Here is an 18,943-nt window from a genome sequence, read left to right as displayed (position 1 = left end):
TGAGAGGCCCGTGTACCGCAAAAAAAAAAAAAAAAAAAAAACTCATAAGGAAGTAGGGGGAAAAATTGCTTTCTAAGCCACCACCTGGAGGCAATCACCGTTAACACACTGGTGTTTTTACTTCTAGTCTTTTTTCTAGTCAGATTTAACTTAAGAAAAAATAAGTTATATGTTTCATGTTGCATATTTCTCTATGGATTAATGTTATATCACATACTATTCCACATATCATTAAAATTCTTTGTAAGCTCCATTTCATCACGTGGATATACCATAATGTTATTCACTAGTGTTTATATCATTTGATGTCATTATTATAAATAATACTTTGATGACCATCTTTCTGCAACATCTTTGCCTGAACTTTATATTATATTCTTTTTTTAACATCTTTATTGTAGTATAATTACTTTACAATGGTGTGTTAGTTTCTGCTTTATAACAAAGTGAATCAGTTATACATATACATATGTTCCCATATCTCTTCCCTCTTGCATCTCCCTCCTTCCCACCCTCCCTATCCCACCCCTCTAGGTGGTCACAAAGCACCGAGCTGATCTCCCTGTGCTATGTTCTTGAGACAAATTTCCTTTTCAAAACTACCACGTACTGACTACTTTCTATGGGCCAGGGGCATTTCATACACATTTGTCACAGTTAATCTTCACAACCTACGAGATATCCTTGTTCCCATTTTACAGATGGGGAATCTGAGGCTTAGGGAAATTTATTTACCTGGCCCAAGATCACCTGGCTAGAAAAGTTTGGAACTGGGATTTGAACAAAGGTCTATCTCCTGATTCCAGAAGTCATACCCTTAAGTACTATGCTTTGCTGCTTCCTTACTTTCTGTGGTGGAATTACTGGGTCTAAGGGTATGAACATTTTTTAATCTTTTTAATCTTTTTAAATCTTTTAAATTACCAAACTGAATTCAACTCCCACCAGCAGTTTTTGTGGGTGTTCGTGGCATCTTCAGGGCCAATAAGCTTTGCCTCTAAGATTACGTATGATATCTGTAGAATAAAACCTAAATTCCTAAATATGCTTTTCAAGAGCCTCACAGTTTGGTCCCAACTTTCTTTCCTGATGATTCCATTGGCCAGATATGGCCTTTAAGTCTGTTCCTTGCTTTTGCTCAATTCTGATCCTTCAGCTTGAAATGCATTGACGTTGGAGGTCCACCTGACAAAATCCTACTCATTCTTCAAGACCATGTTCATACCACCTCGTCTGTGAAGCCTTCCTAGATTCCCCTACTGCTCTCTCCTCTGTATTCTCACAGCACTTTGTTTACACCTCTTGTAGCATTTGTGTCATCTTGCCCTGTACTGAACTTTGTAGTATAAATGTCACTCTGCCCCACCAGAGTACCAGTTCTTTGGAGGTCAGGACCCTCTCTTATGTAAATGTGTGACTCCCGTGCTTAGCACAATGCCTTATATAAAGTAGGGGCTTGATAAATTTTTGTTTAATAAATGATTTGCAACAGCCTCAGGGGAGTTTTGACAAGTTTCCTATCCCACATGAGTGGTTAGGACAGTATATTTGAGTTGGGGGAAGACTCCCCAAATTCCTTTTGGTTCTCCCTGCAATGCAGTCCAAAGACCCACTGAGTCTAGCGACCGACCTTAGTCTGGATGGCTAGCACTTCCTTGTCAGGATAAACACTCAGCTCTGGCCATTCTGGGCTTTGCAGCCTCTCTCTCCAGGGCCTCTTGTTCTACTTTCTCATACCCATTCTCTAGGAAGTGGCTGCTTTCCTCTCTCTCCTAACCCTACCCTCCATCCCAGAAAGGACCTGGTAGACGGTACCCTGGAAGATACCCAGGGTGCAGGGGAGTGAGGGCACTAAAGGTGGGGGAAATAGGGGTTGGGGTTGGCGACAGAAAGGAAGCTCAGCCAACCAGGACCTAACCAGACAGTCCATCACTGGCTCCCATCTGACAGAGAGCTCCTCACCCACAACCCTGGCCCAGAGCGGCCTATCTGAGCCTGTGCCTCTATCCAGGCTTTCCTCAGAACGACAAACCGCCACTCCTCAAATACATACTTAGGGTGGTTGGGGTCCAGTGAGATACTTCAGTAAGGTCGCAGAAAAGTCACCAAGAGAGAAGCAAAGGAGCCAAAGGTGATGAGGGAGGTTTGGAATGTGTCAACATGACCAGGCTGAACTACATTTCCCAGACTTCCCTTCCCTTACGTTTCCGGTTAGAGAGATTCTGTTGGGAGTTTGGGAGGGCGGAAGGGCAACAGTGGCCATTTTGTGGCTCACACACGGCATTGCACGTCTGCTCTGCCTTCCCCTGGGCTCCTGCTTCAGCTTCTCTGGCTCCCAGGCTAGGGTTAGCTTCATGCCAAAGGGCCCCAGCTTCTGCAGGTCTCCACACCATCAAGCTCAGAGGCAATAAGAACTGACATGGGTTTCAGTCCATTGTCATGAGCTCCATCTTGTGCTTGTGGGTTCCATGTTGTCCTTGATCTTCCCCCATTTTGCGTCTGTCTTCCCTTCTCAACTGCCTGCCTATGGACTTCAAGCTCCAGTATCATATGGGAGATCAACAGCCGTACAGAGACTACTTAACCTGCTTGTACAATTGTATAAGTTCAAATCCTGTTTTTTAAAAAAATCTAGTGATTCTGCTTCTCTGATTGAACCCTGACTGATACAGGTGGTACAACCTCAACAGAGGCGGTGGGGATAAAAAGAAGCCTGGTAGTCCCTCCCCCCAGGCAAACTCAAGGCTGGTTTGAAGGTTTTCCTGACAATCAGAATTCGTTCTGAGCCTCCTGGACCACAGGACCTTTGCAGAAGCTACTGAGTTTCATTGGGAGTTTCTGCAACTTTGCATGCACAAATGAGTTGTCACAAGCACTTGGCTTCCTGTCTTTTGATTTAAAAAGAAAGAAAGAGAGAAAGAAAAAAAAAACAGCAGCCTATAAAATGAAATGGCCCAGTGGAGAATTATGACCAACCTTGGCATACCTGAATCAAAATGACAGACCATGAAATAACGTGTTTTACTCTGTGTCAGCTGCCCTGCCTGTCCCAACTATCAGCTGAATTGCCTGCCACAATGATTATTTCATCTGCCGCAGTGAAAATCTTGGAGCAGCCCACAAATGCTTCAATGGCAAAGCCTCTGGGGCCCCTGAATGGAGGAAGATGGATGACGGACGAGGTGGGAAGAAAGAGATAGACTCCAATAGGAGGAGAAAGCTAGTCGCCACTTCCACCAGCAGGGTCACCCAAGATGTTGACTACCCCATGGAAGAAGGGTCCAGGATCACCACCAAGTGAGCCTCTGGCTGCTAAAGGTTTGACAGTAAGGGGCACAGGTAGGCAAGGAGAGGTAGCCCTGACCAGGGCATATCTTCCAGGGAATAAAAGAAGAGTGTGCTGGGCAAAGCCATGAAAATGAGAATAAGATGTAATTGTGGGAAGTGGCAAGTGTCATGCCCCCTGATTACAGTACGGGTCAAGAGCCGTGGGTAGACGTTGCAAGGGTAGGACTGGGGCAGGGGGGTGGGGGGCTAAATTTTATTCTATAAGACAGTCGTTCTCACACTTGAGTGGACATCAGAATCCCCTGGAGGGCTGGTTAACACTGGTACTGAGTCGCAGCCCCAGAGCTTCTGACTGTGCAGGTCTGAGGCAGAGTCTGAGAATTTACATTTCTAAAGAAAAGTGATTTGAAGACTGTGGATCTTTCCACAAATGGGACCTAAAAGTGGTATGCGGGGTGGATGGGCAAGGGAGTGAGGTCAGTGAGGCTGTGTAGCAGAAGTAGGACAAGGCCCCCAAAACACAGCTTCTGGTGAAGAAAGTAGGGAGGAGAGGCTGAGTTTCAATGCAAGAAAGCAACACAGTCTGGCCTGGGATTCAGGCCTGGGTTCAAATCCTGGCTCCACCACTAAGGAGGGTTCCTCAGTGGAAGATAAGTCGTAGTCAGAAGCCTGTTGGGTGAGCACTGATCCGAGAGGGAAGTCAACCAAGTGATCCTCAGTGGCCTGGCCGCCTGCCCACAGGCTGCTGGAGACCACGGGCTGGGTGCCCTTTTCCCCAGACCCCAAAGCCAACTCCTGACCCTCGGATTTTCCTGTCTGGGTGCCCAATCTTACCAACCACTATGTCTACTTGGCCACTCCAAATAGGGGACAAGATGATAACACTCATTCCCCAACCCTTCTCTCTGAAGTTACTGAGCTCCCTGACTAGGGTTTCCTGGGGTTCCCAACTGTTTTTCTTCCAAATTTAAAGACAGTCCTGGGTCAACATAGTCACCATGTGGAGTACATTTGTTTGACCCTCCAAAGGCAACCTTATTTCCTACTCAGAGATCCATTTTATTGTGAAATTTGGGGAGGGGGCATTTTACCATTGACCCCCATTGACCCTTGGAACTGACAACACTACCTTGTGTTCACAAAGCCCTCCATAGTGTGTAAAGCACAGTGAGATGTTTATCACGCATCCAGGAAAGTAGTATCAGGTACCTACAATGTCCAGAGAGCCAGCTAGAGCCAGGCAACCGAGTGATGTACCTGGTGTAAACCAACCATCTACCATAATGCCCACGTGAGAGATGAGGAAACGGCCTCAGAAAGGGAAAGGGACTTGCCTAAAGGCACACCTCCAGGCCAGCTAAGCCCAGGGGGAGCACAAGCTGGGGGAGAGGTGACTGATGACGCAAATGGACACAACACAATGCTAGAGATCACAATGATGACAGCACAACTTGACATAGGGAATCAAAGCCGAGAGAGACCAGCCATTAAGATAAGGAAGTTGAAAATAGCTCCAGATATTCTAACCTGGAAGACTGGGAGAATGGTAAGGTCACTTACAGAAGTGGGAAAATTGGGAAAGGTGCTATCTTTGGGGCAAATAATAGCAAATACTCATAGAGCCCTTCCCATGTATGTTTTGTCGAAAGCCTTACTTTAGGTTTCAAGGTTCGTAGGATTCGCTGGCAAAATAATCACTCTACACTCAGTTAAACAAGAATTTAGAGAGAGTTTATTGAATTAACAAAGATTACAGTATACTAATTAAGAAAAGAATAGTATAACTAACTAAGAAAGAATAGTAAAGACAGAGGTTTATACATCACCGAATTGGGGAAGCACCTACATCCAGGTCCAAGAAGCGCTGGGAAGTGCCTTGAACAGCAATCTGGAGTCCCAGTTGGGAAGGTCCCCGGTGGTGCTTCCACCCCACGGGTGACGTTTGTCACTGAAGGAGCCCAGCTTTTAGCACCAGGCCACAGGCTGATAACAATCAGCCTACGTGCAAGTTTGTAGCTCTGGTTGTTGTCATAAATGCCTTGGTCTTAACTCATAAGTCTTGGAATGTTCTTTTTTTTTTTCCCTGTTTTTTTTTTTTTACATCTTTATTAGAGTATAATTGCTTTACAATGGTGTGTTAGTTTCTGCTGTATAACAAAGTGAATCAGTTATACATATACATATGTTCCCATATCTCTTCCCTCTTGCGTCTCCCTCCCTCCCACCCTCCCTATCCCCCCCCTCCAGGCGGTCACAAAGCACCGAGCTGATCTCCCTGTGCTATGCGCTGCTTCCCACTAGCTATCTACCTTACGTTTGGTAGTGTATATATGTCCATGCCTCTCTCTCGCTTTGTCACAGCTTACCCTTCCCCCTCGCCGTGTCCTCAAGTCCGTTCTCTAGTAGGTCTGTGTCTTTATTCCCGTCTTACCCCTAGGTTCTTCATGACATTTTTTTTCTTAGATTCCATATATATGTGTTAGCATACGGTGTTTGGAATGTTCTTGATCCCTGGGGGCTGGCCAGGCCCTCAAGGTGCAAGAAGTCCCGTGACTTACTCCTTGTCTTATCTAATGGTTTACAGTGTGTGCCGGCGCCCCCCCTGCTGGCCTGGGTGTAGCTCAGCAGTTTGGCATGCAGCCTGCTTTAGCGTCATTGTCCCGTCAGAGAGAGGCCTAGCGCCACCTCTGAAGCCTGAATAAGGCTACTTTATTAGCCTCCCCAACAATGTACCAGACACTTTCCCCGTAGATTTGACCCTCCCAACACCCTGATGAGGTGGGTACCACAATTATTAGGGTAACCATACATTCAGGTTTGCTTGAGACAGTTCCAACATACGCCAGCTGTCCCGATTTAATTATTAATATCATCCCTTTCACTCTCAAAACTATCCAGGTTTAGAAGATAAGTCACAGAGTCCCCTTATTATTATTATATTATCCCTCAGTTACACACGAGGAAACTAAGGCACAGATCAATTCAAGAGCTTGCCCCAGGTCAGGCTGTTGTTAAGTGACAGAGCTGGGATTTGAACCCAGGTAGCTTGCCTCTAAAGGACAGGCTTGTAACTACTTTGTCATACTGCCTCTCGAAGTTGGTATTGAATCCAGTTTTTCACCTTTGCAGCTGGGGGGTGAAGGCTGCCCACCTTTCCAGGCAAAGACCCCACCCCAAGCCAATGAATTCCAAGATGGAATGGAGGCAGGCAGTGGCCTGGAGAGGTTAGACGTAAACAAGATCCACCAGGAGGCGCTGGTAGAGGCAGGAGAAAGGATAAACCACATAACTCCACCCGTTCAGGGGGGATCTTCATTACTCCTCTCCTGGGAGACCTCCCCATCGATTTGAACAGAACTTCTCAAACATTCTATCAGGGCTCAACCCAGAAACTCTGCGGAGTATCAAGAATCTAAACAAACAGAAACCCCGCCCAAAGAAAGGATGTCACAGAGCTAGAGGCTCTGTTTCATGTGGAAATGGGAGCTCTGTCAGAGACAGGCCTTCTGGTGCGAGGGAAACATTTTATATCCCTCACCCCGCCCAACCAAGTCTGTTTAGTTTTTGATTTAATGTTGTTTTAACATCTAGTCAACGCTGCAGGGTATGTTATCCGCTCTGAGATGATCCAAGGCAAACTCCAAATTCTGGCCCCACTCTTGGCTGACTTCCTGTCCCTGCTTCTACCCTTTGTGACTAACTTTCCATCAGTGACTAAGTTGCAGGGAACCTAAATTGCTCAGCCGAGGCGAACGGTACCAGAGAGAAACTTCCCAGTGGGGCAACGGGCCTGTCATAAGGCTACAATATCTTATGGTACCTCGTAACAGCGGCTGAGATGAGCTGCATCATAAAGTAACATAAAAGACTGAGATTTATGAGGACAGTTTTGGATGTCTGAACTTTGAAAATTACCCAGAGGGTTTCTCCAAAATAATCACTGTGGTGGCCAGCATTTGTAGAATGAAAAGTTAACAAACCACATTGAGTCTGGGTTTCAGATTAAAAAAAAAAAAATCAGAAAGAACTTTAATAAAAGAGGGGGAAAAAATCCATCTACTGAAGCTGGAAAAGAACCGTGAGCTGTTTCTCTTAATAACATAAACCAAACAGGGATTTTCATGGTTTTGAATACAATGCAGCTTGAAGACATATTTGGGAACTTTGCGGTTAATTATCCACAACTGATACAGTTATTGAATCGTCATTGTTCTAATTAGGACACATTGATTAACTAGGACACATAATTAACCTAAACTCTCGACGCATTGATTAACTAGGATACATAATTAACCTAAACCCTGCTTCACAAGCATATTTAACAACTAAATCATGTGAAAAGTGTTGAGGTGTGCAACCAGAAAGACAACTCACAGGTTTATTAGCACTAGAACTTTCTCTTCTCCCTGGGTGCTAGGAGAGCTTGATAAAAGTAAATCCACTAAAAGTAAAAACTCATTTGTTCAAGATTTCCCTCAGCTTTCCAAATTGAGCTGGCCAGGGCAACCTTCTTAGCGGAAAAGCTAACTTCCAATCTTTTTTTTGCTTCTGGCATCACTACATGTGTGTATTCGTACATCCCCACATAGAACAATGGTGGCCTCTGTGGGCAGCAACATGAACTTTTTTTTTTACTTTCACACTGTACAGTTCCATAGTATTTGAATATCTCACAATGAACACGCCCATGATGGCCAACTTTGGAAACATCTATCCTCTTGGTGCATGGAAAAAAGTACACGGGCTAACCATTCTCTACAGTCAGTGTGGGCACCGCCTATGTCCTGACCCATTGATGGGGAAGATGGTGGTAGCCCTTGGAAAGGGTAAGGAGGGGAATAAAGTGACTGGAGTTAGCACATCTGCTATCTTTAGAGGTGTGCCATAATTTGCAAACATAATTTTTATTTGCCTAATTTTTATGTTCTTTAAAGCCTTAGAACAAAAGAACAGATTCTATCTGAGAAGTGAAAATTAATTCTCATTTCAGCATGAAGCTCTTCATTAGTTGGATATGTCCTTGGAAAGAAGGTCAGATTCCTGAATCAAACCGTGCCTTGTTAGCACTGTGACCTCAGCTTGCTGACTTCCAATCTTAAAGGAAAGCCGACTTCTTAGATTTCTCTTTCTAAGAGCAGCTAGTGTTCTTTCTTCTACACATTTTTTTCATCAGAAAAAGTGTATTCAGTGGTGGTAAATCTTTGCTTTGATTTTCTTAAATAATATAGGCTATATTCTCTGTGGTGTGCAATGTATCCTTGTAGCTTATTTTATACCTAATAGTTTGTACCTTTTAATCCCCTACCCTTATATTGCCCTTCCCTCCTTCCCTCTCCCCACTGGTAACTGCTAGTTTGTTCTCTATATCTGTGAGTCTCCTTCTTTTTTGTTATATTCACTAGTTTGTTGTGTTTTTTTAATTCCACATATAAGTGATAAATCATATAATATTTGTCTTTCTTTGTTTGACTTATTTCACTTAGCATAATGCCCTCCAGGTTCATCCATGTTGCTGCAAATGGCAAAATTTCTTTCTTTTTTATGGCTGAGTAGTAATCCAGTGTGTGTGTGTGTGTGTGTGTGTGTGTGTGTGTGTGTGTGTGTATATATATATATATATATATATACCACTTCTTTATCCATTCGTCTGTTGATGGACATTCAGGTTGCTTCATAAATGTTTGCCTTTCGAGTAGCATTTGCTTTGTGGAAACAGCTGAAAGTCATCCAGAACCAACTGGGATCATTAATATGGGAAATGAACTTGAGGATAATGTGCACCAATAAGCAGCATGATCTTTAACAAGTCACCTCCCTTTCCTGGTCCCTACCTTAGTATCCTCATCTGGAAAATGGGAGCATTTTACTAGATCACTTGATAATGCAGTCTACCATTTGCATTGGCCAGCACAAGCTGTGAAATTTAATGTCACTGCATTTTCCACAAACTGTTTAAGCTTTTTTAAAATCAATCACTTTAAATTTCCAGGAGAGTCACAGGGCAAGAGAAAACTAAAAGCTAAAAGTCCCTGTGTATGCCGGGATAATGTCTGTGAAAGGCTTGCCATACGGCCTGACACTTAGAACTTCCATAAAGTGTTACCCTCCTTTCCCCAACTGTGTCCTGCCAACCATGGTTTCAAATAGTGATCACCACAGAGGCTTCTGCGTCAGCCCTCCACATGCAGCTCCCTTGCCACCCTCTGGAATTCACCAACACACGGGACCACTGGAAATGGGCTGCGTGTGCCCCACGTTCTGTGATGGCAGGCGGTCAAACCCCAACCGAGATGCTGTCTCCCTGCTGCCATCTTCCACTTCCAACGGGACCCTCAAGCTGGGTAGATCTCACCCATGGCATGGAACTTGAGAAGGACTAGGGCAATTCCGGGTAGGTTACTGAAGATCCACATGACTTCTAAGTTGTGGTCTGCTCTGAGGAAAGCCCCCTCCTGCTCTCTTGAACTCTCTTATCTCTCTCTGGCTTCTAGGGAGGAACAACAAGCACAGCTCTCTCCATCAGAGTCACAGAATCATTTGTCTAGACAATTTAACTTTCACGCTTCTGTTCCGGTAAGAACCCTTTAAATGGGGACACCGCTGATTGCTGGTGACTTTTTTGAGAAAACACATGACAGGATGTGGATAAAAGCCAACCGAAGGTCAAACAGTTCATTGGGGAAGTTACTTCTCATGTACTCAGATTTCACTAGAAGCTTCAAAAGTGAAAGCAAATCTAGATTTCCATCTCAGTTGCTGTTGTTTCCGCACAGAACAAGTGCTTTTCCCTTGGCACCAGTGTGTGTGTGTGTATATATTATACATATGTAATGTACATATGGTATTATGGTAATATATTACACAAAATATACAATATTAATAATTTATTAACCAACATTAATAAATATAGTATAAATGTTAATATAATAAATTTTATATAAAATAATAATATGCAATATAATTATATATAACATATAATATTATATGATATATATGTATGTGTGTACATATGTGTATATATATATATAAAACAGATTCATTTCAAGGAATTGGCTTATGAGATTGGGGGACTGGCAAGTCCAAAATCCATAGGACAGGCCAGCAGGCTGGAGAACCTTGTGCAGGACCTGATGTTATAGTCCACAGGTGGAATTTCTTCCTCCTCAGGGAAACCTTAGTTTTGCTCTTAAGGCCTTTCAACTTCTTGGATCGGGCCCATCCACATTATCAAAGATAATCTCCTTTACTAAGTCAACTGACTGTAGATGTTAACCATCTCTACAAAATACCTTCACAGCAACACCTAGATTAGTGTTTGATTGAACAACTGGGCACCATAGCCTAGCCAAGTTGACACATAAAACTGACCATCACAATGATGTACCCATTAAATTTCATTGACTATTTTATAAACTATTAGAGATTGAGGTGGAGAAGCGTGACAATCTCTCTCAGTACCACCGTGCACTGAAGACCCCTGCGAGGTGACAGTGCAGCAGAGCAAAAGCCGGGTCACTTGCACCACACCGTGAAGACCTTGACCCACTGGCTGGTTCCCTAGGGATGGCACCAGACAGGAAATGCAAGGATGAGGAAACCGGGCATGAGAGGGGGAGGGGCAACAGAAGGCCAGTGTTTGGTTTTCCTTTTGTCTTTCATTGGAAGATGGTGAGTTAGCCCTGTTGCCCATGTATAGAGAAGGGAGTAGTGATTTGGAAACTCCAAAGCAATGGGCAATCCCCAGAAAGTGTGTATTTCCAATAAAATAATGAATCGTTATTTTATTGGAAATGTTTGGTTTCCTAATTCTGTTTGCCATTGTCCAATATCACTGTGGGCTTGCACTTGGTCAGCACAAACCAAACAGGAGTAGATGCAGCCCCACTCTGTGAGTGGGACCTTGGGAAGCAGCTGCCTCCACCATAAAGGGAGATTGGGGTACCAGATGGGTTTAGAGCCTCTTCCAGCTATAGTTCTAGAGATGGCCCAGAACCTTCTCAGCAAATATACCAGTTATTTATTGCTGAGTAACAAACCACTTCAAAACCAGGGGCTTAAAACAACAGGAATCATCAGTTTTGCCCACAAATATTCAATTTGGGCAGGGCTTGGTAGGAAGGCTCACGAGGCTCCACATGGCATCAGCTGGGGTGGTTCAATACAGCACTGGAGGACCCATTCCCAAAATGGCCAAGTCATGTGTCTGGCAAGTTGGAGGTTGACTGTCAACTAGGCACTCAGCTGGGTGAGAGCTAAGGGTCTTGCTTTCTCTCCATGTAGCCTGGGTTTCTTTACAGCATGGTGGCTGGGTATAAGAGAGAGCCAAGTAGAAGCTGTATCTCCTTTCATGGCCAAGGCTCAGAAGTCATACAGCATCACTCCCATAAGCATTCCAGTCACTAGAGTCACCAAAGCCAGTCCATACTCTAGGGGAAGGGAATTAGACTCCACCCTCGATGGGAGGAGTGTCAAAGAGTTTGTGAACGTGTTTTAAAATCACCTCCACAAATGATACCTCTGGTGTCCACCCTCATGTTGGGTACTAGCTCTGACACCTCCTTTTTCCTTGGCCCCCTCCCCCATTCAGCCGATCACCAAGACTTGTAGATTCTACTACCCTCAAATCTTTTCATTCTCTCATCTCACACCTGGACCATTGCATCTTCTTAACTGATCTTCCTGCCTCCATTCTTTTCTTCTGTGATATTTAGGATTAGACTCAGCTGCATGTGACAAAAAATCCAAGTAACAGTGGCTTAAACAAGATCAAAATATACTTTTCTTTTACATAAAAAAAACTGATACATAGCTGTCCAGGGCTGATATAGTGGCTCTGGGATTGTCAGAGATCCAGGCTACTTTCATTTTTCTGCTCCACAACCCTTAGCATGCCCTGGTCCAAGATGGCTGCCCAAGCACCAGCCATCACTTCCACATTCCAGTCAGGAAGGAAGAAGGAGTAAAGAAGGATACACCCGCTCCCTTTAAGGACCTTTCTCAGAAATTTCTACTTATATCTCATTGACCAGCACTTAGTCACGTTACCACACCTAGCTGCAAAGGAAGCTGAGAATGGAATCTTTATTCTGGGCAGTCATATGCGTCACTGAGGTTTTTGTACAGCTTGTTGCCTCTGCACAGATACCCTCCCACCCTCTTTGCACGCTAACTCTACCCTTGCTTCAGGCCTCCACTTAGACTTCACTGTCTTCCAAGAAGCCTTTGAGGGGCCCACAAATATGTTTTGATTTCTTTTAAAATCAGAAGAAAAACTCGATATTTTAGATCCAAGAACATGTTTGAATATATAATATTAAGGCATTTGTACCAGTGCAGTTGTAAAATATCATTTTAAATATTTTTTATGGAGGAAGGGGCCCATGAAGGCAAAGGATTTTGGAGGTGCCAGCGCCTCCAAAAGTTCTGGTGTGGCCCTGCTCCTGTGGGCTCCCATATCTCCCTGACTTCACACCAGTCATAGCTCCCTCTGCACCACGTCGTAACTGCTGGGCATTTGATGGTCTCCCCCGCCCGACAGGCCTGGGAGGGCAGTGTCGACTGTGGTCCCCTTTGCATCTGCAGTGCCTCAAATACAGTCTGGTCCTTGGTAGACTCCCTGCAAATGTTGGTGGGTGAATGAATGAATGAGTGCTCTGAGCTCACCCAGCTACAGGGTTACAACCCCAGTAAAGATAAGGATGCAGGTCCTACCTGGCTCCACCTACCTGCTTCTCACCTGGTGTACTGTCTTAGTACAAATACTAGGTATGTGTGACTTGGGGAACTCGCTTAATCTCTCATGACCAAGTGACCTCCCAAAGGCCCCACCTCCTAATACCATCACACTGGGGATTAGGGTTTCAACATATGAATGTGGTGGGGTGTGGGGAGGGCAAACATGCAGTTCATATCAGGTTCAAATCCTGAATCCAGCCCTTCCAATACCTACCTACACTCTGCAGACTTCCAGTTCCTCAGTTGCAAAATGCGGGTGGAGACACAGGGTCTCCAAGGCTCCAGCTGCTTGCTAGGGATGCACTGCCTGCCCAGTGCCCGCCTCCCCTGACCCCAGGACCGCTCAGTCCCTTCTCGACTCCCGCCCTCCCTCACATAGCCTGCCCAGGGCCCTCCCACCACGCCCCCCAGGGGTACTCTGCTCCATAACCCCCCCAGACCCCCTCAGGGCCTACTTGGTCCCCCGCAACCCAGCAATCTCCCCCAATAGCAGGGCCTGCCCGTGCTGGTCCTGCCGGCGCCCACGAGCACTCAGCACACTTTCCTCCTCCCGGAATCTCTCCCACCTGCTGCAGGGCCTGCCCAGCCCCCTCTTGCGCTGCCCGTCACAGCGACTCCTGGATCGCGTGGTCCGGCGCTACGCGGAGGTGGCCGACGCTGGCAGCATCTTCATGGACCACTTCACGGACCGCGACAAGCTGCGTCTCCTCTACACGCTAGCTGTCAACGCCCATCCCATCCTCCTACAGGTATGCAGGGACCCCCGGCCCTGGAAAGCCCGTCCAGGGAGCGGGTTCACTTCCGGCTCCGAGGGAGCAGGCCCTGGGTTGAGCTGTCTCTGCCATCACTGCACACCTTGGGGCCACCAGCCCACATTAGTACCTTTGTGGCATTTAGTAAATATGTGTTGGCTTCTGCAGTGGGGAAGTGCTGTGGTTGCTGCAGAGGAAAGAGGTGTGGGAGCTGGGGTGGAGGGGCGGTGGGGAATGGCCACTTTCACGGCCAGAGGCAGCCCAGAAGGGCTTTGTGGGGGAGGGCGACTTTGACCAGGTGTCTCAAAGATCAGTACGAGGGGCTTCCCTTCCCTGGTGGCGCAGTGGTTGGGAGTCCACCTTCCGATGAAGGGGACACGGGTTCGTGCCCCAGTCCGGGAAGATTCCACATGCCGCGGAGCGGCTGGGCCCGTGAGCCATGGCCGCTGAGCCTGCGCGTCCGGAGCCTGTGCTCCGCGACGGGAGAGACCACAACAGTGAGAGGCCCACGTACAGCAAAAAAAAAAAAAAAAAAGAGGGGGCGGGAGAGGAAGAGAGGGAGGAGAAAGAGGCGAAGGAGAAGGTGCAGGAAGAGGAGGGGGTGGAGGAGGAGGAAGCCCCACAACATTAATAATAATTAGTATTGTTATTAATTATAATTATTTATAATATTATATCGACTTTAATAACTATAATAATTATATCGAGATTATATTTTAATTATTTGTAGTATTATGTTAATATTAATCATTCTAATTAATAATTATATTAGTTATTATATGATTATTTATAAATAAATATAATTATTTATAATATAATTGTTATTTTAATATTATTTATACTATATTATTTTGTTCTAATTTATAATATATTTAATTCTAATTAGTTATATTATTAAAATTATTTATGACATATTATATAATATATAATTACTTTTTTTTTTTTTTTTTTTTTTTTGCGTTACGCGGGCCTCTCACTGTTGTGGCCTCTCCCGTCGCGGAGCACAGGCTCCGGACGCGCAGGCTCAGCGGCCATGGCTCACGGGCCCAGCCGCTCCGCGGCATGTGGGATCCTCCCGGACCGGGGCACGAACCCATGTCCCCTGCATCAGCAGGCGGACTCTCAACCACTGCGCCACCAGCGAAGCCCCATATTATTTTTATATATAATATATTAACTATATATTATTGGCCAAAGGCATGATGGCTGAGTACATAATAACAACTCATTTCTTGAGCACTAGCTATGTGCCAGGCACTGTGTTAAATGTTTTACATCATTATCTCATTTAATGCTCACAACTCAACAACCCCACAGGAATATTATTATTGTCCCCTCTTCCAGATGAGGTAAGTGGAGCCCAGAGCTGTGAAGTGACTTGGCCACAGTCCCTTAGCCAGTGTCAGCAATGGAACCCAAACCCAGAGCTGTCTGACTTCAGGGTCCAAGCTCTTCCTGCTAAAAGCTGCCTACTAACGTTGGCATTTGAAATCCTAGAGGAGAAGAAGGAATTGCTGGTTTTCCTTCACGCTCAGAGGCCTTCTTCTCCAATTGTCCTACACCTAGTGGCCAAGGCAGGTGACCTGGCTGCTTCCAGCCCTGGCTCCTGAGAGGTCTGGGCTGGGAGTCTCCATCCACCCTGAGCTCCGCCCAGGAAGGGCATGGCGTCGATCTGCCCCCAACCCAGGGATGACTCGTGGCCGCACATTTAGACATCGGCAGGGGGCCAGGGGCCTCTCTGCATGGCACACAGTGGAGAGGGCCCAGTGGGCGGGGGGTGGGGGGGGACAAGAAAAGGTTCTTCACAACATGGTGAGTGGGTTAAAATGGCAGAAGGCCACAGAAAATCATCAGAAAGGGGGATGACTTTGTTTTTTTAAGAAGGAAAATGAGGGAAAAAAGTGTTAATATTTATAGTTTCTGTCATTTCTCCCATAAAGAAACACCATTCTAGATATAGCTGCCTCAGTAAATAGTCAAAAAAAAAAAAAGCTAGGATATTCCCTCCACTCTTTTTTTTTAATTGAGATATAGTTAATTTACAATATTGTGTTAGTTTCAAGTATACAGCAAAGTGGTTCAGTTTTATATATATATATATATATATATTCTTTTCAGATCCTTTTCCCTTATAGGTTATTACAAAATATTCAGTAGAGTTCCCTGTGCTATACCATAGGTCCTTGTTGTTTATCTATTTTATATATAATAGTGTGTATATGTTAATCCAAAACTCCTGGAGCTCTTACAAGGAGACAGAGGAAACTGGGTAGAGCTGTGTGCTTCCCTAGACCAGTGTTAGGCTGTCAGAACGTTCCAGTCAGTTGGGGAATCTCTGTGAGTGTGTAATTACCCCAACCAGGCAGATTTGCCCAGGACCATGCCCAGGACCAGTGCAGCAGTTCCCAAAACTTGAGTCACCCAAGGGTCACCTTCATAATTTTTGCCCTATCCCAGAACCTACTGCCTGCACTGTTATTTTTTAAAATATTTTCTTTAAATCAGCCTTAAGTTGACCCTCTTTTTTTTCCCCCATAACCTCTTCCTAAGCCTTGATGTCTGTAAAATCTGAAATGCTAGTCATATTTTTTCAACTATACAACTCTTCAAATAAACACATTTCCCTGAAGCCTGAATACCCTCTAAAATTGTAGCAAGGGCATCGGCATTCTCTTACCTCGCTTGGGGCAACTTTGTTGAAATGCAATCTACAATATGGAAAGAAGAGCTCCCTTTTCTGAATCCCTCCATCAACAACGGAATAAAAAAGTGGTGGGGGGAGGGACGGGGGGGAGCAAGGTATTGCCATGTTCCAAGAGGTATAAACAAGGTTAAGGGATGCTTTGCTGACGTGTCTTGAGACGTTGGGTACCTGAGTAAGGCTGATCTTTCTGTCTGCTCTTGGAGAGAGAGAGAGAGAGAGAATGAGAGAAAGAGAGGGAGGGAGGGAGGGAGGGGGAGAGAGAGAGAGGGAGGGAACTGTCTCAGGAGGTTTTTCTCTCTAATCCTCTAATGCCTCCTCCTCTCGCTTGGCAGATCTTCCCGGGCGCCGAGGGATGGCCACTGCCCAGGTACCTGGGCTCCTGCGGCAGATTTCTGGTCAGCACTAGCACCAGCCCGCTGCAGGAATTCTATGGTGCACCCGCAGACCAGGCGGCCGACCTGGCCTACCAGCTCCTGGGTGTCCTGGAGTCTCTGAGAAGCAACGATTTGAACTACTTCTTCTACTTCACCCACGTGGATGTGGACATGTTTGGCATCTTCAACAATGGGCATCTGTTCATCCGGGATGCCAGCGCACTGGGCGTCATCGACAGGCAGGAAGGTACCCAGCATGGGCCTGGCTGAGCAGCTGTCAGAGGGGAAGCCAGGGTGACAGGCGCTAGGGAGGGGTGACAATGGGGCCTGGGGGTGGGGTGTGGCTCACACCACTGGGCCTCGCCTGTCTCCCTGTGTCATAGTGAGAGCAGCCCAAGTTTGGGACGGGAGAGAGTCCCTCTCCCCGTTTTAAGTCTCTGCTCCAGCTCCAAAGGGGAACCGGACTTGACCTTGTCAGTACAGGAGGAGGAGACCTGCACTGTGCTATGGCCCCAGCTTCACCCTCTGAGGGCACTGCCATTGTCTGATTGGGTCTGTGTGGCGTGGGGACATACATCTCCCCCTCAGAGCCTTTCTCATCAGATGCTCTGTCTGAACTATCTGGCTGATTCAGTGGTACATTTCGCAATCCATTTGGGCACCTTTGCTTTTTATAAAGTTTTCAAATTGAAAAACATGGCACCGAATGAGGTGTATGAGTGAATCGTGTTTTTGATGATGTGCACAGGCTCATCCAGGGTTCTAGAACCCTTTGAACATCGCAGTCTGTAATGGTGACTAGATATTCTGAGCCCAATAGTAGGACAGAGGATTTTAATTTCCAATTTCTGATTTTGTTTATATGAGAAGGCCTACACAGATAGACCAATTAAACCACGCTTACTCATGTCCTGATTTGCCTTTATCAAGAAGAATCAAATGAGAAGAAGTGGGGCTGATACCAGAATATTCGGGATATGTGAACCGCTGAATAGCAGTCCCCCTACAACCCACTGAAGGCATATTCTGGATTACCTGTTCTTTCTCCCAACTTTGTGTTTAAAGAGGGCACATGAAACCGGCCCTAGGAATTTCCTGAGCTCCCTAATTCAGTCATAATAATGGGAGAATCACGATATGCATGAGAGCCTTGCAATTAGAAGCCCAAGTTCTGGTAGGAAGAAGTGCGTTTTCCATCCCCAGGCCTCATCTTTTTTTTATTTTTTGGGTGGCATGCAGGCTCTTACTTCCCCGACGAGGGATCAAATCCATGCCCCCTGCAGTGGAAGCACAGAGTCTTAACCACTGGACCGCCAGGGAAGTCCCAGGCCTCACCTTATTGTAGCCAAGAGAGTTCCCCCCAGGGTCTCAACGGATGCCATCGTGTCCCTGAGCCCTAAATCTCCTGGTGACAGGAGATGCTAGGAGTCTGAACCACTTTGCCCAGCAATTCTCATTAGTGACGCCTTCCCACAAGGAGAACAGGTTGTAGGGTGTGTGATGTCTTCCATTCTCTTGTAGGCAGCCAAGCGGCCTCCAGGGCAGGAGAGAATAAAGACATCTTCAGCTGCCTGGTCTCTGGCTGCCAAACCGAGCTGCCCTCCTGCGACACCATCCCTGAGAAGCAGAGCCTGGTGCTGGTGTGTGGCCAGGTGCTGCCCCCACTTCTCCAGGCCAAATTCCCGTCCCCGGTGCAGGAGGAGATAGACGCCGAGCTCGCTCGCTGTGGGGAGGGAACCCGGCCAGACCCCGAGGTCCTCCAAGCTGCCAGCCGGCTGAAGAACATCTTGAGGCCCCTGAGAACCTGTGACCCCAGATTTGCCTACCGCTACCCAGACTGCAAGTATGATGATAAGTTCTGAGGGGCTGGAGCCTTGCTGGCCTCCGGGGACCACATCCTTGGAACTTCCGCTGCCCGCTCGCTTGCTGCACGGTTGAAAGAAGCTGCTCCCTTTTAGACACTGGGAGAAAGGTACCTTTGTTTCCCAGGGAGAAAGGAACATGCCAAACATCAGAGGGCAGTCATGCCATCGGGTGGCATGATTACCCCCACTGGCTGGGTCATCGTGGAAGAGCCCAAGGGTGGGCAT

General features: G+C 46.2%; 1 protein-coding gene across 1 annotated transcript in view; it reads left to right on the top strand.

The window, feature by feature from the left end:
- Positions 1-18,715, top strand: part of DIPK2B (divergent protein kinase domain 2B) — a 47,375-nt gene extending 28,660 nt beyond the window's left edge. Inside the window, exons 3-5 of the mRNA XM_029241075.1 lie at positions 13,599-13,772; positions 16,812-17,100; positions 18,375-18,715. Coding sequence (XP_029096908.1) covers positions 13,599-13,772; positions 16,812-17,100; positions 18,375-18,715 — 804 coding nt within the window. The remainder of the gene's footprint in view (positions 1-13,598; positions 13,773-16,811; positions 17,101-18,374) is intronic.
- The last annotated feature ends 228 nt before the right edge of the window (positions 18,716-18,943 follow it).

This window comes from Monodon monoceros, unplaced genomic scaffold, assembly GCF_005190385.1.
Source record: "Monodon monoceros isolate NGI ecotype Baffin Bay Population unplaced genomic scaffold, NGI_Narwhal_1 Super_Scaffold_22, whole genome shotgun sequence".
NCBI classification, from domain to species: domain Eukaryota; kingdom Metazoa; phylum Chordata; class Mammalia; order Artiodactyla; family Monodontidae; genus Monodon; species Monodon monoceros.
The sequence above is the reverse complement of the archived record's forward strand: the minus strand, read 5'-3'. Positions and strand labels throughout refer to the sequence as shown.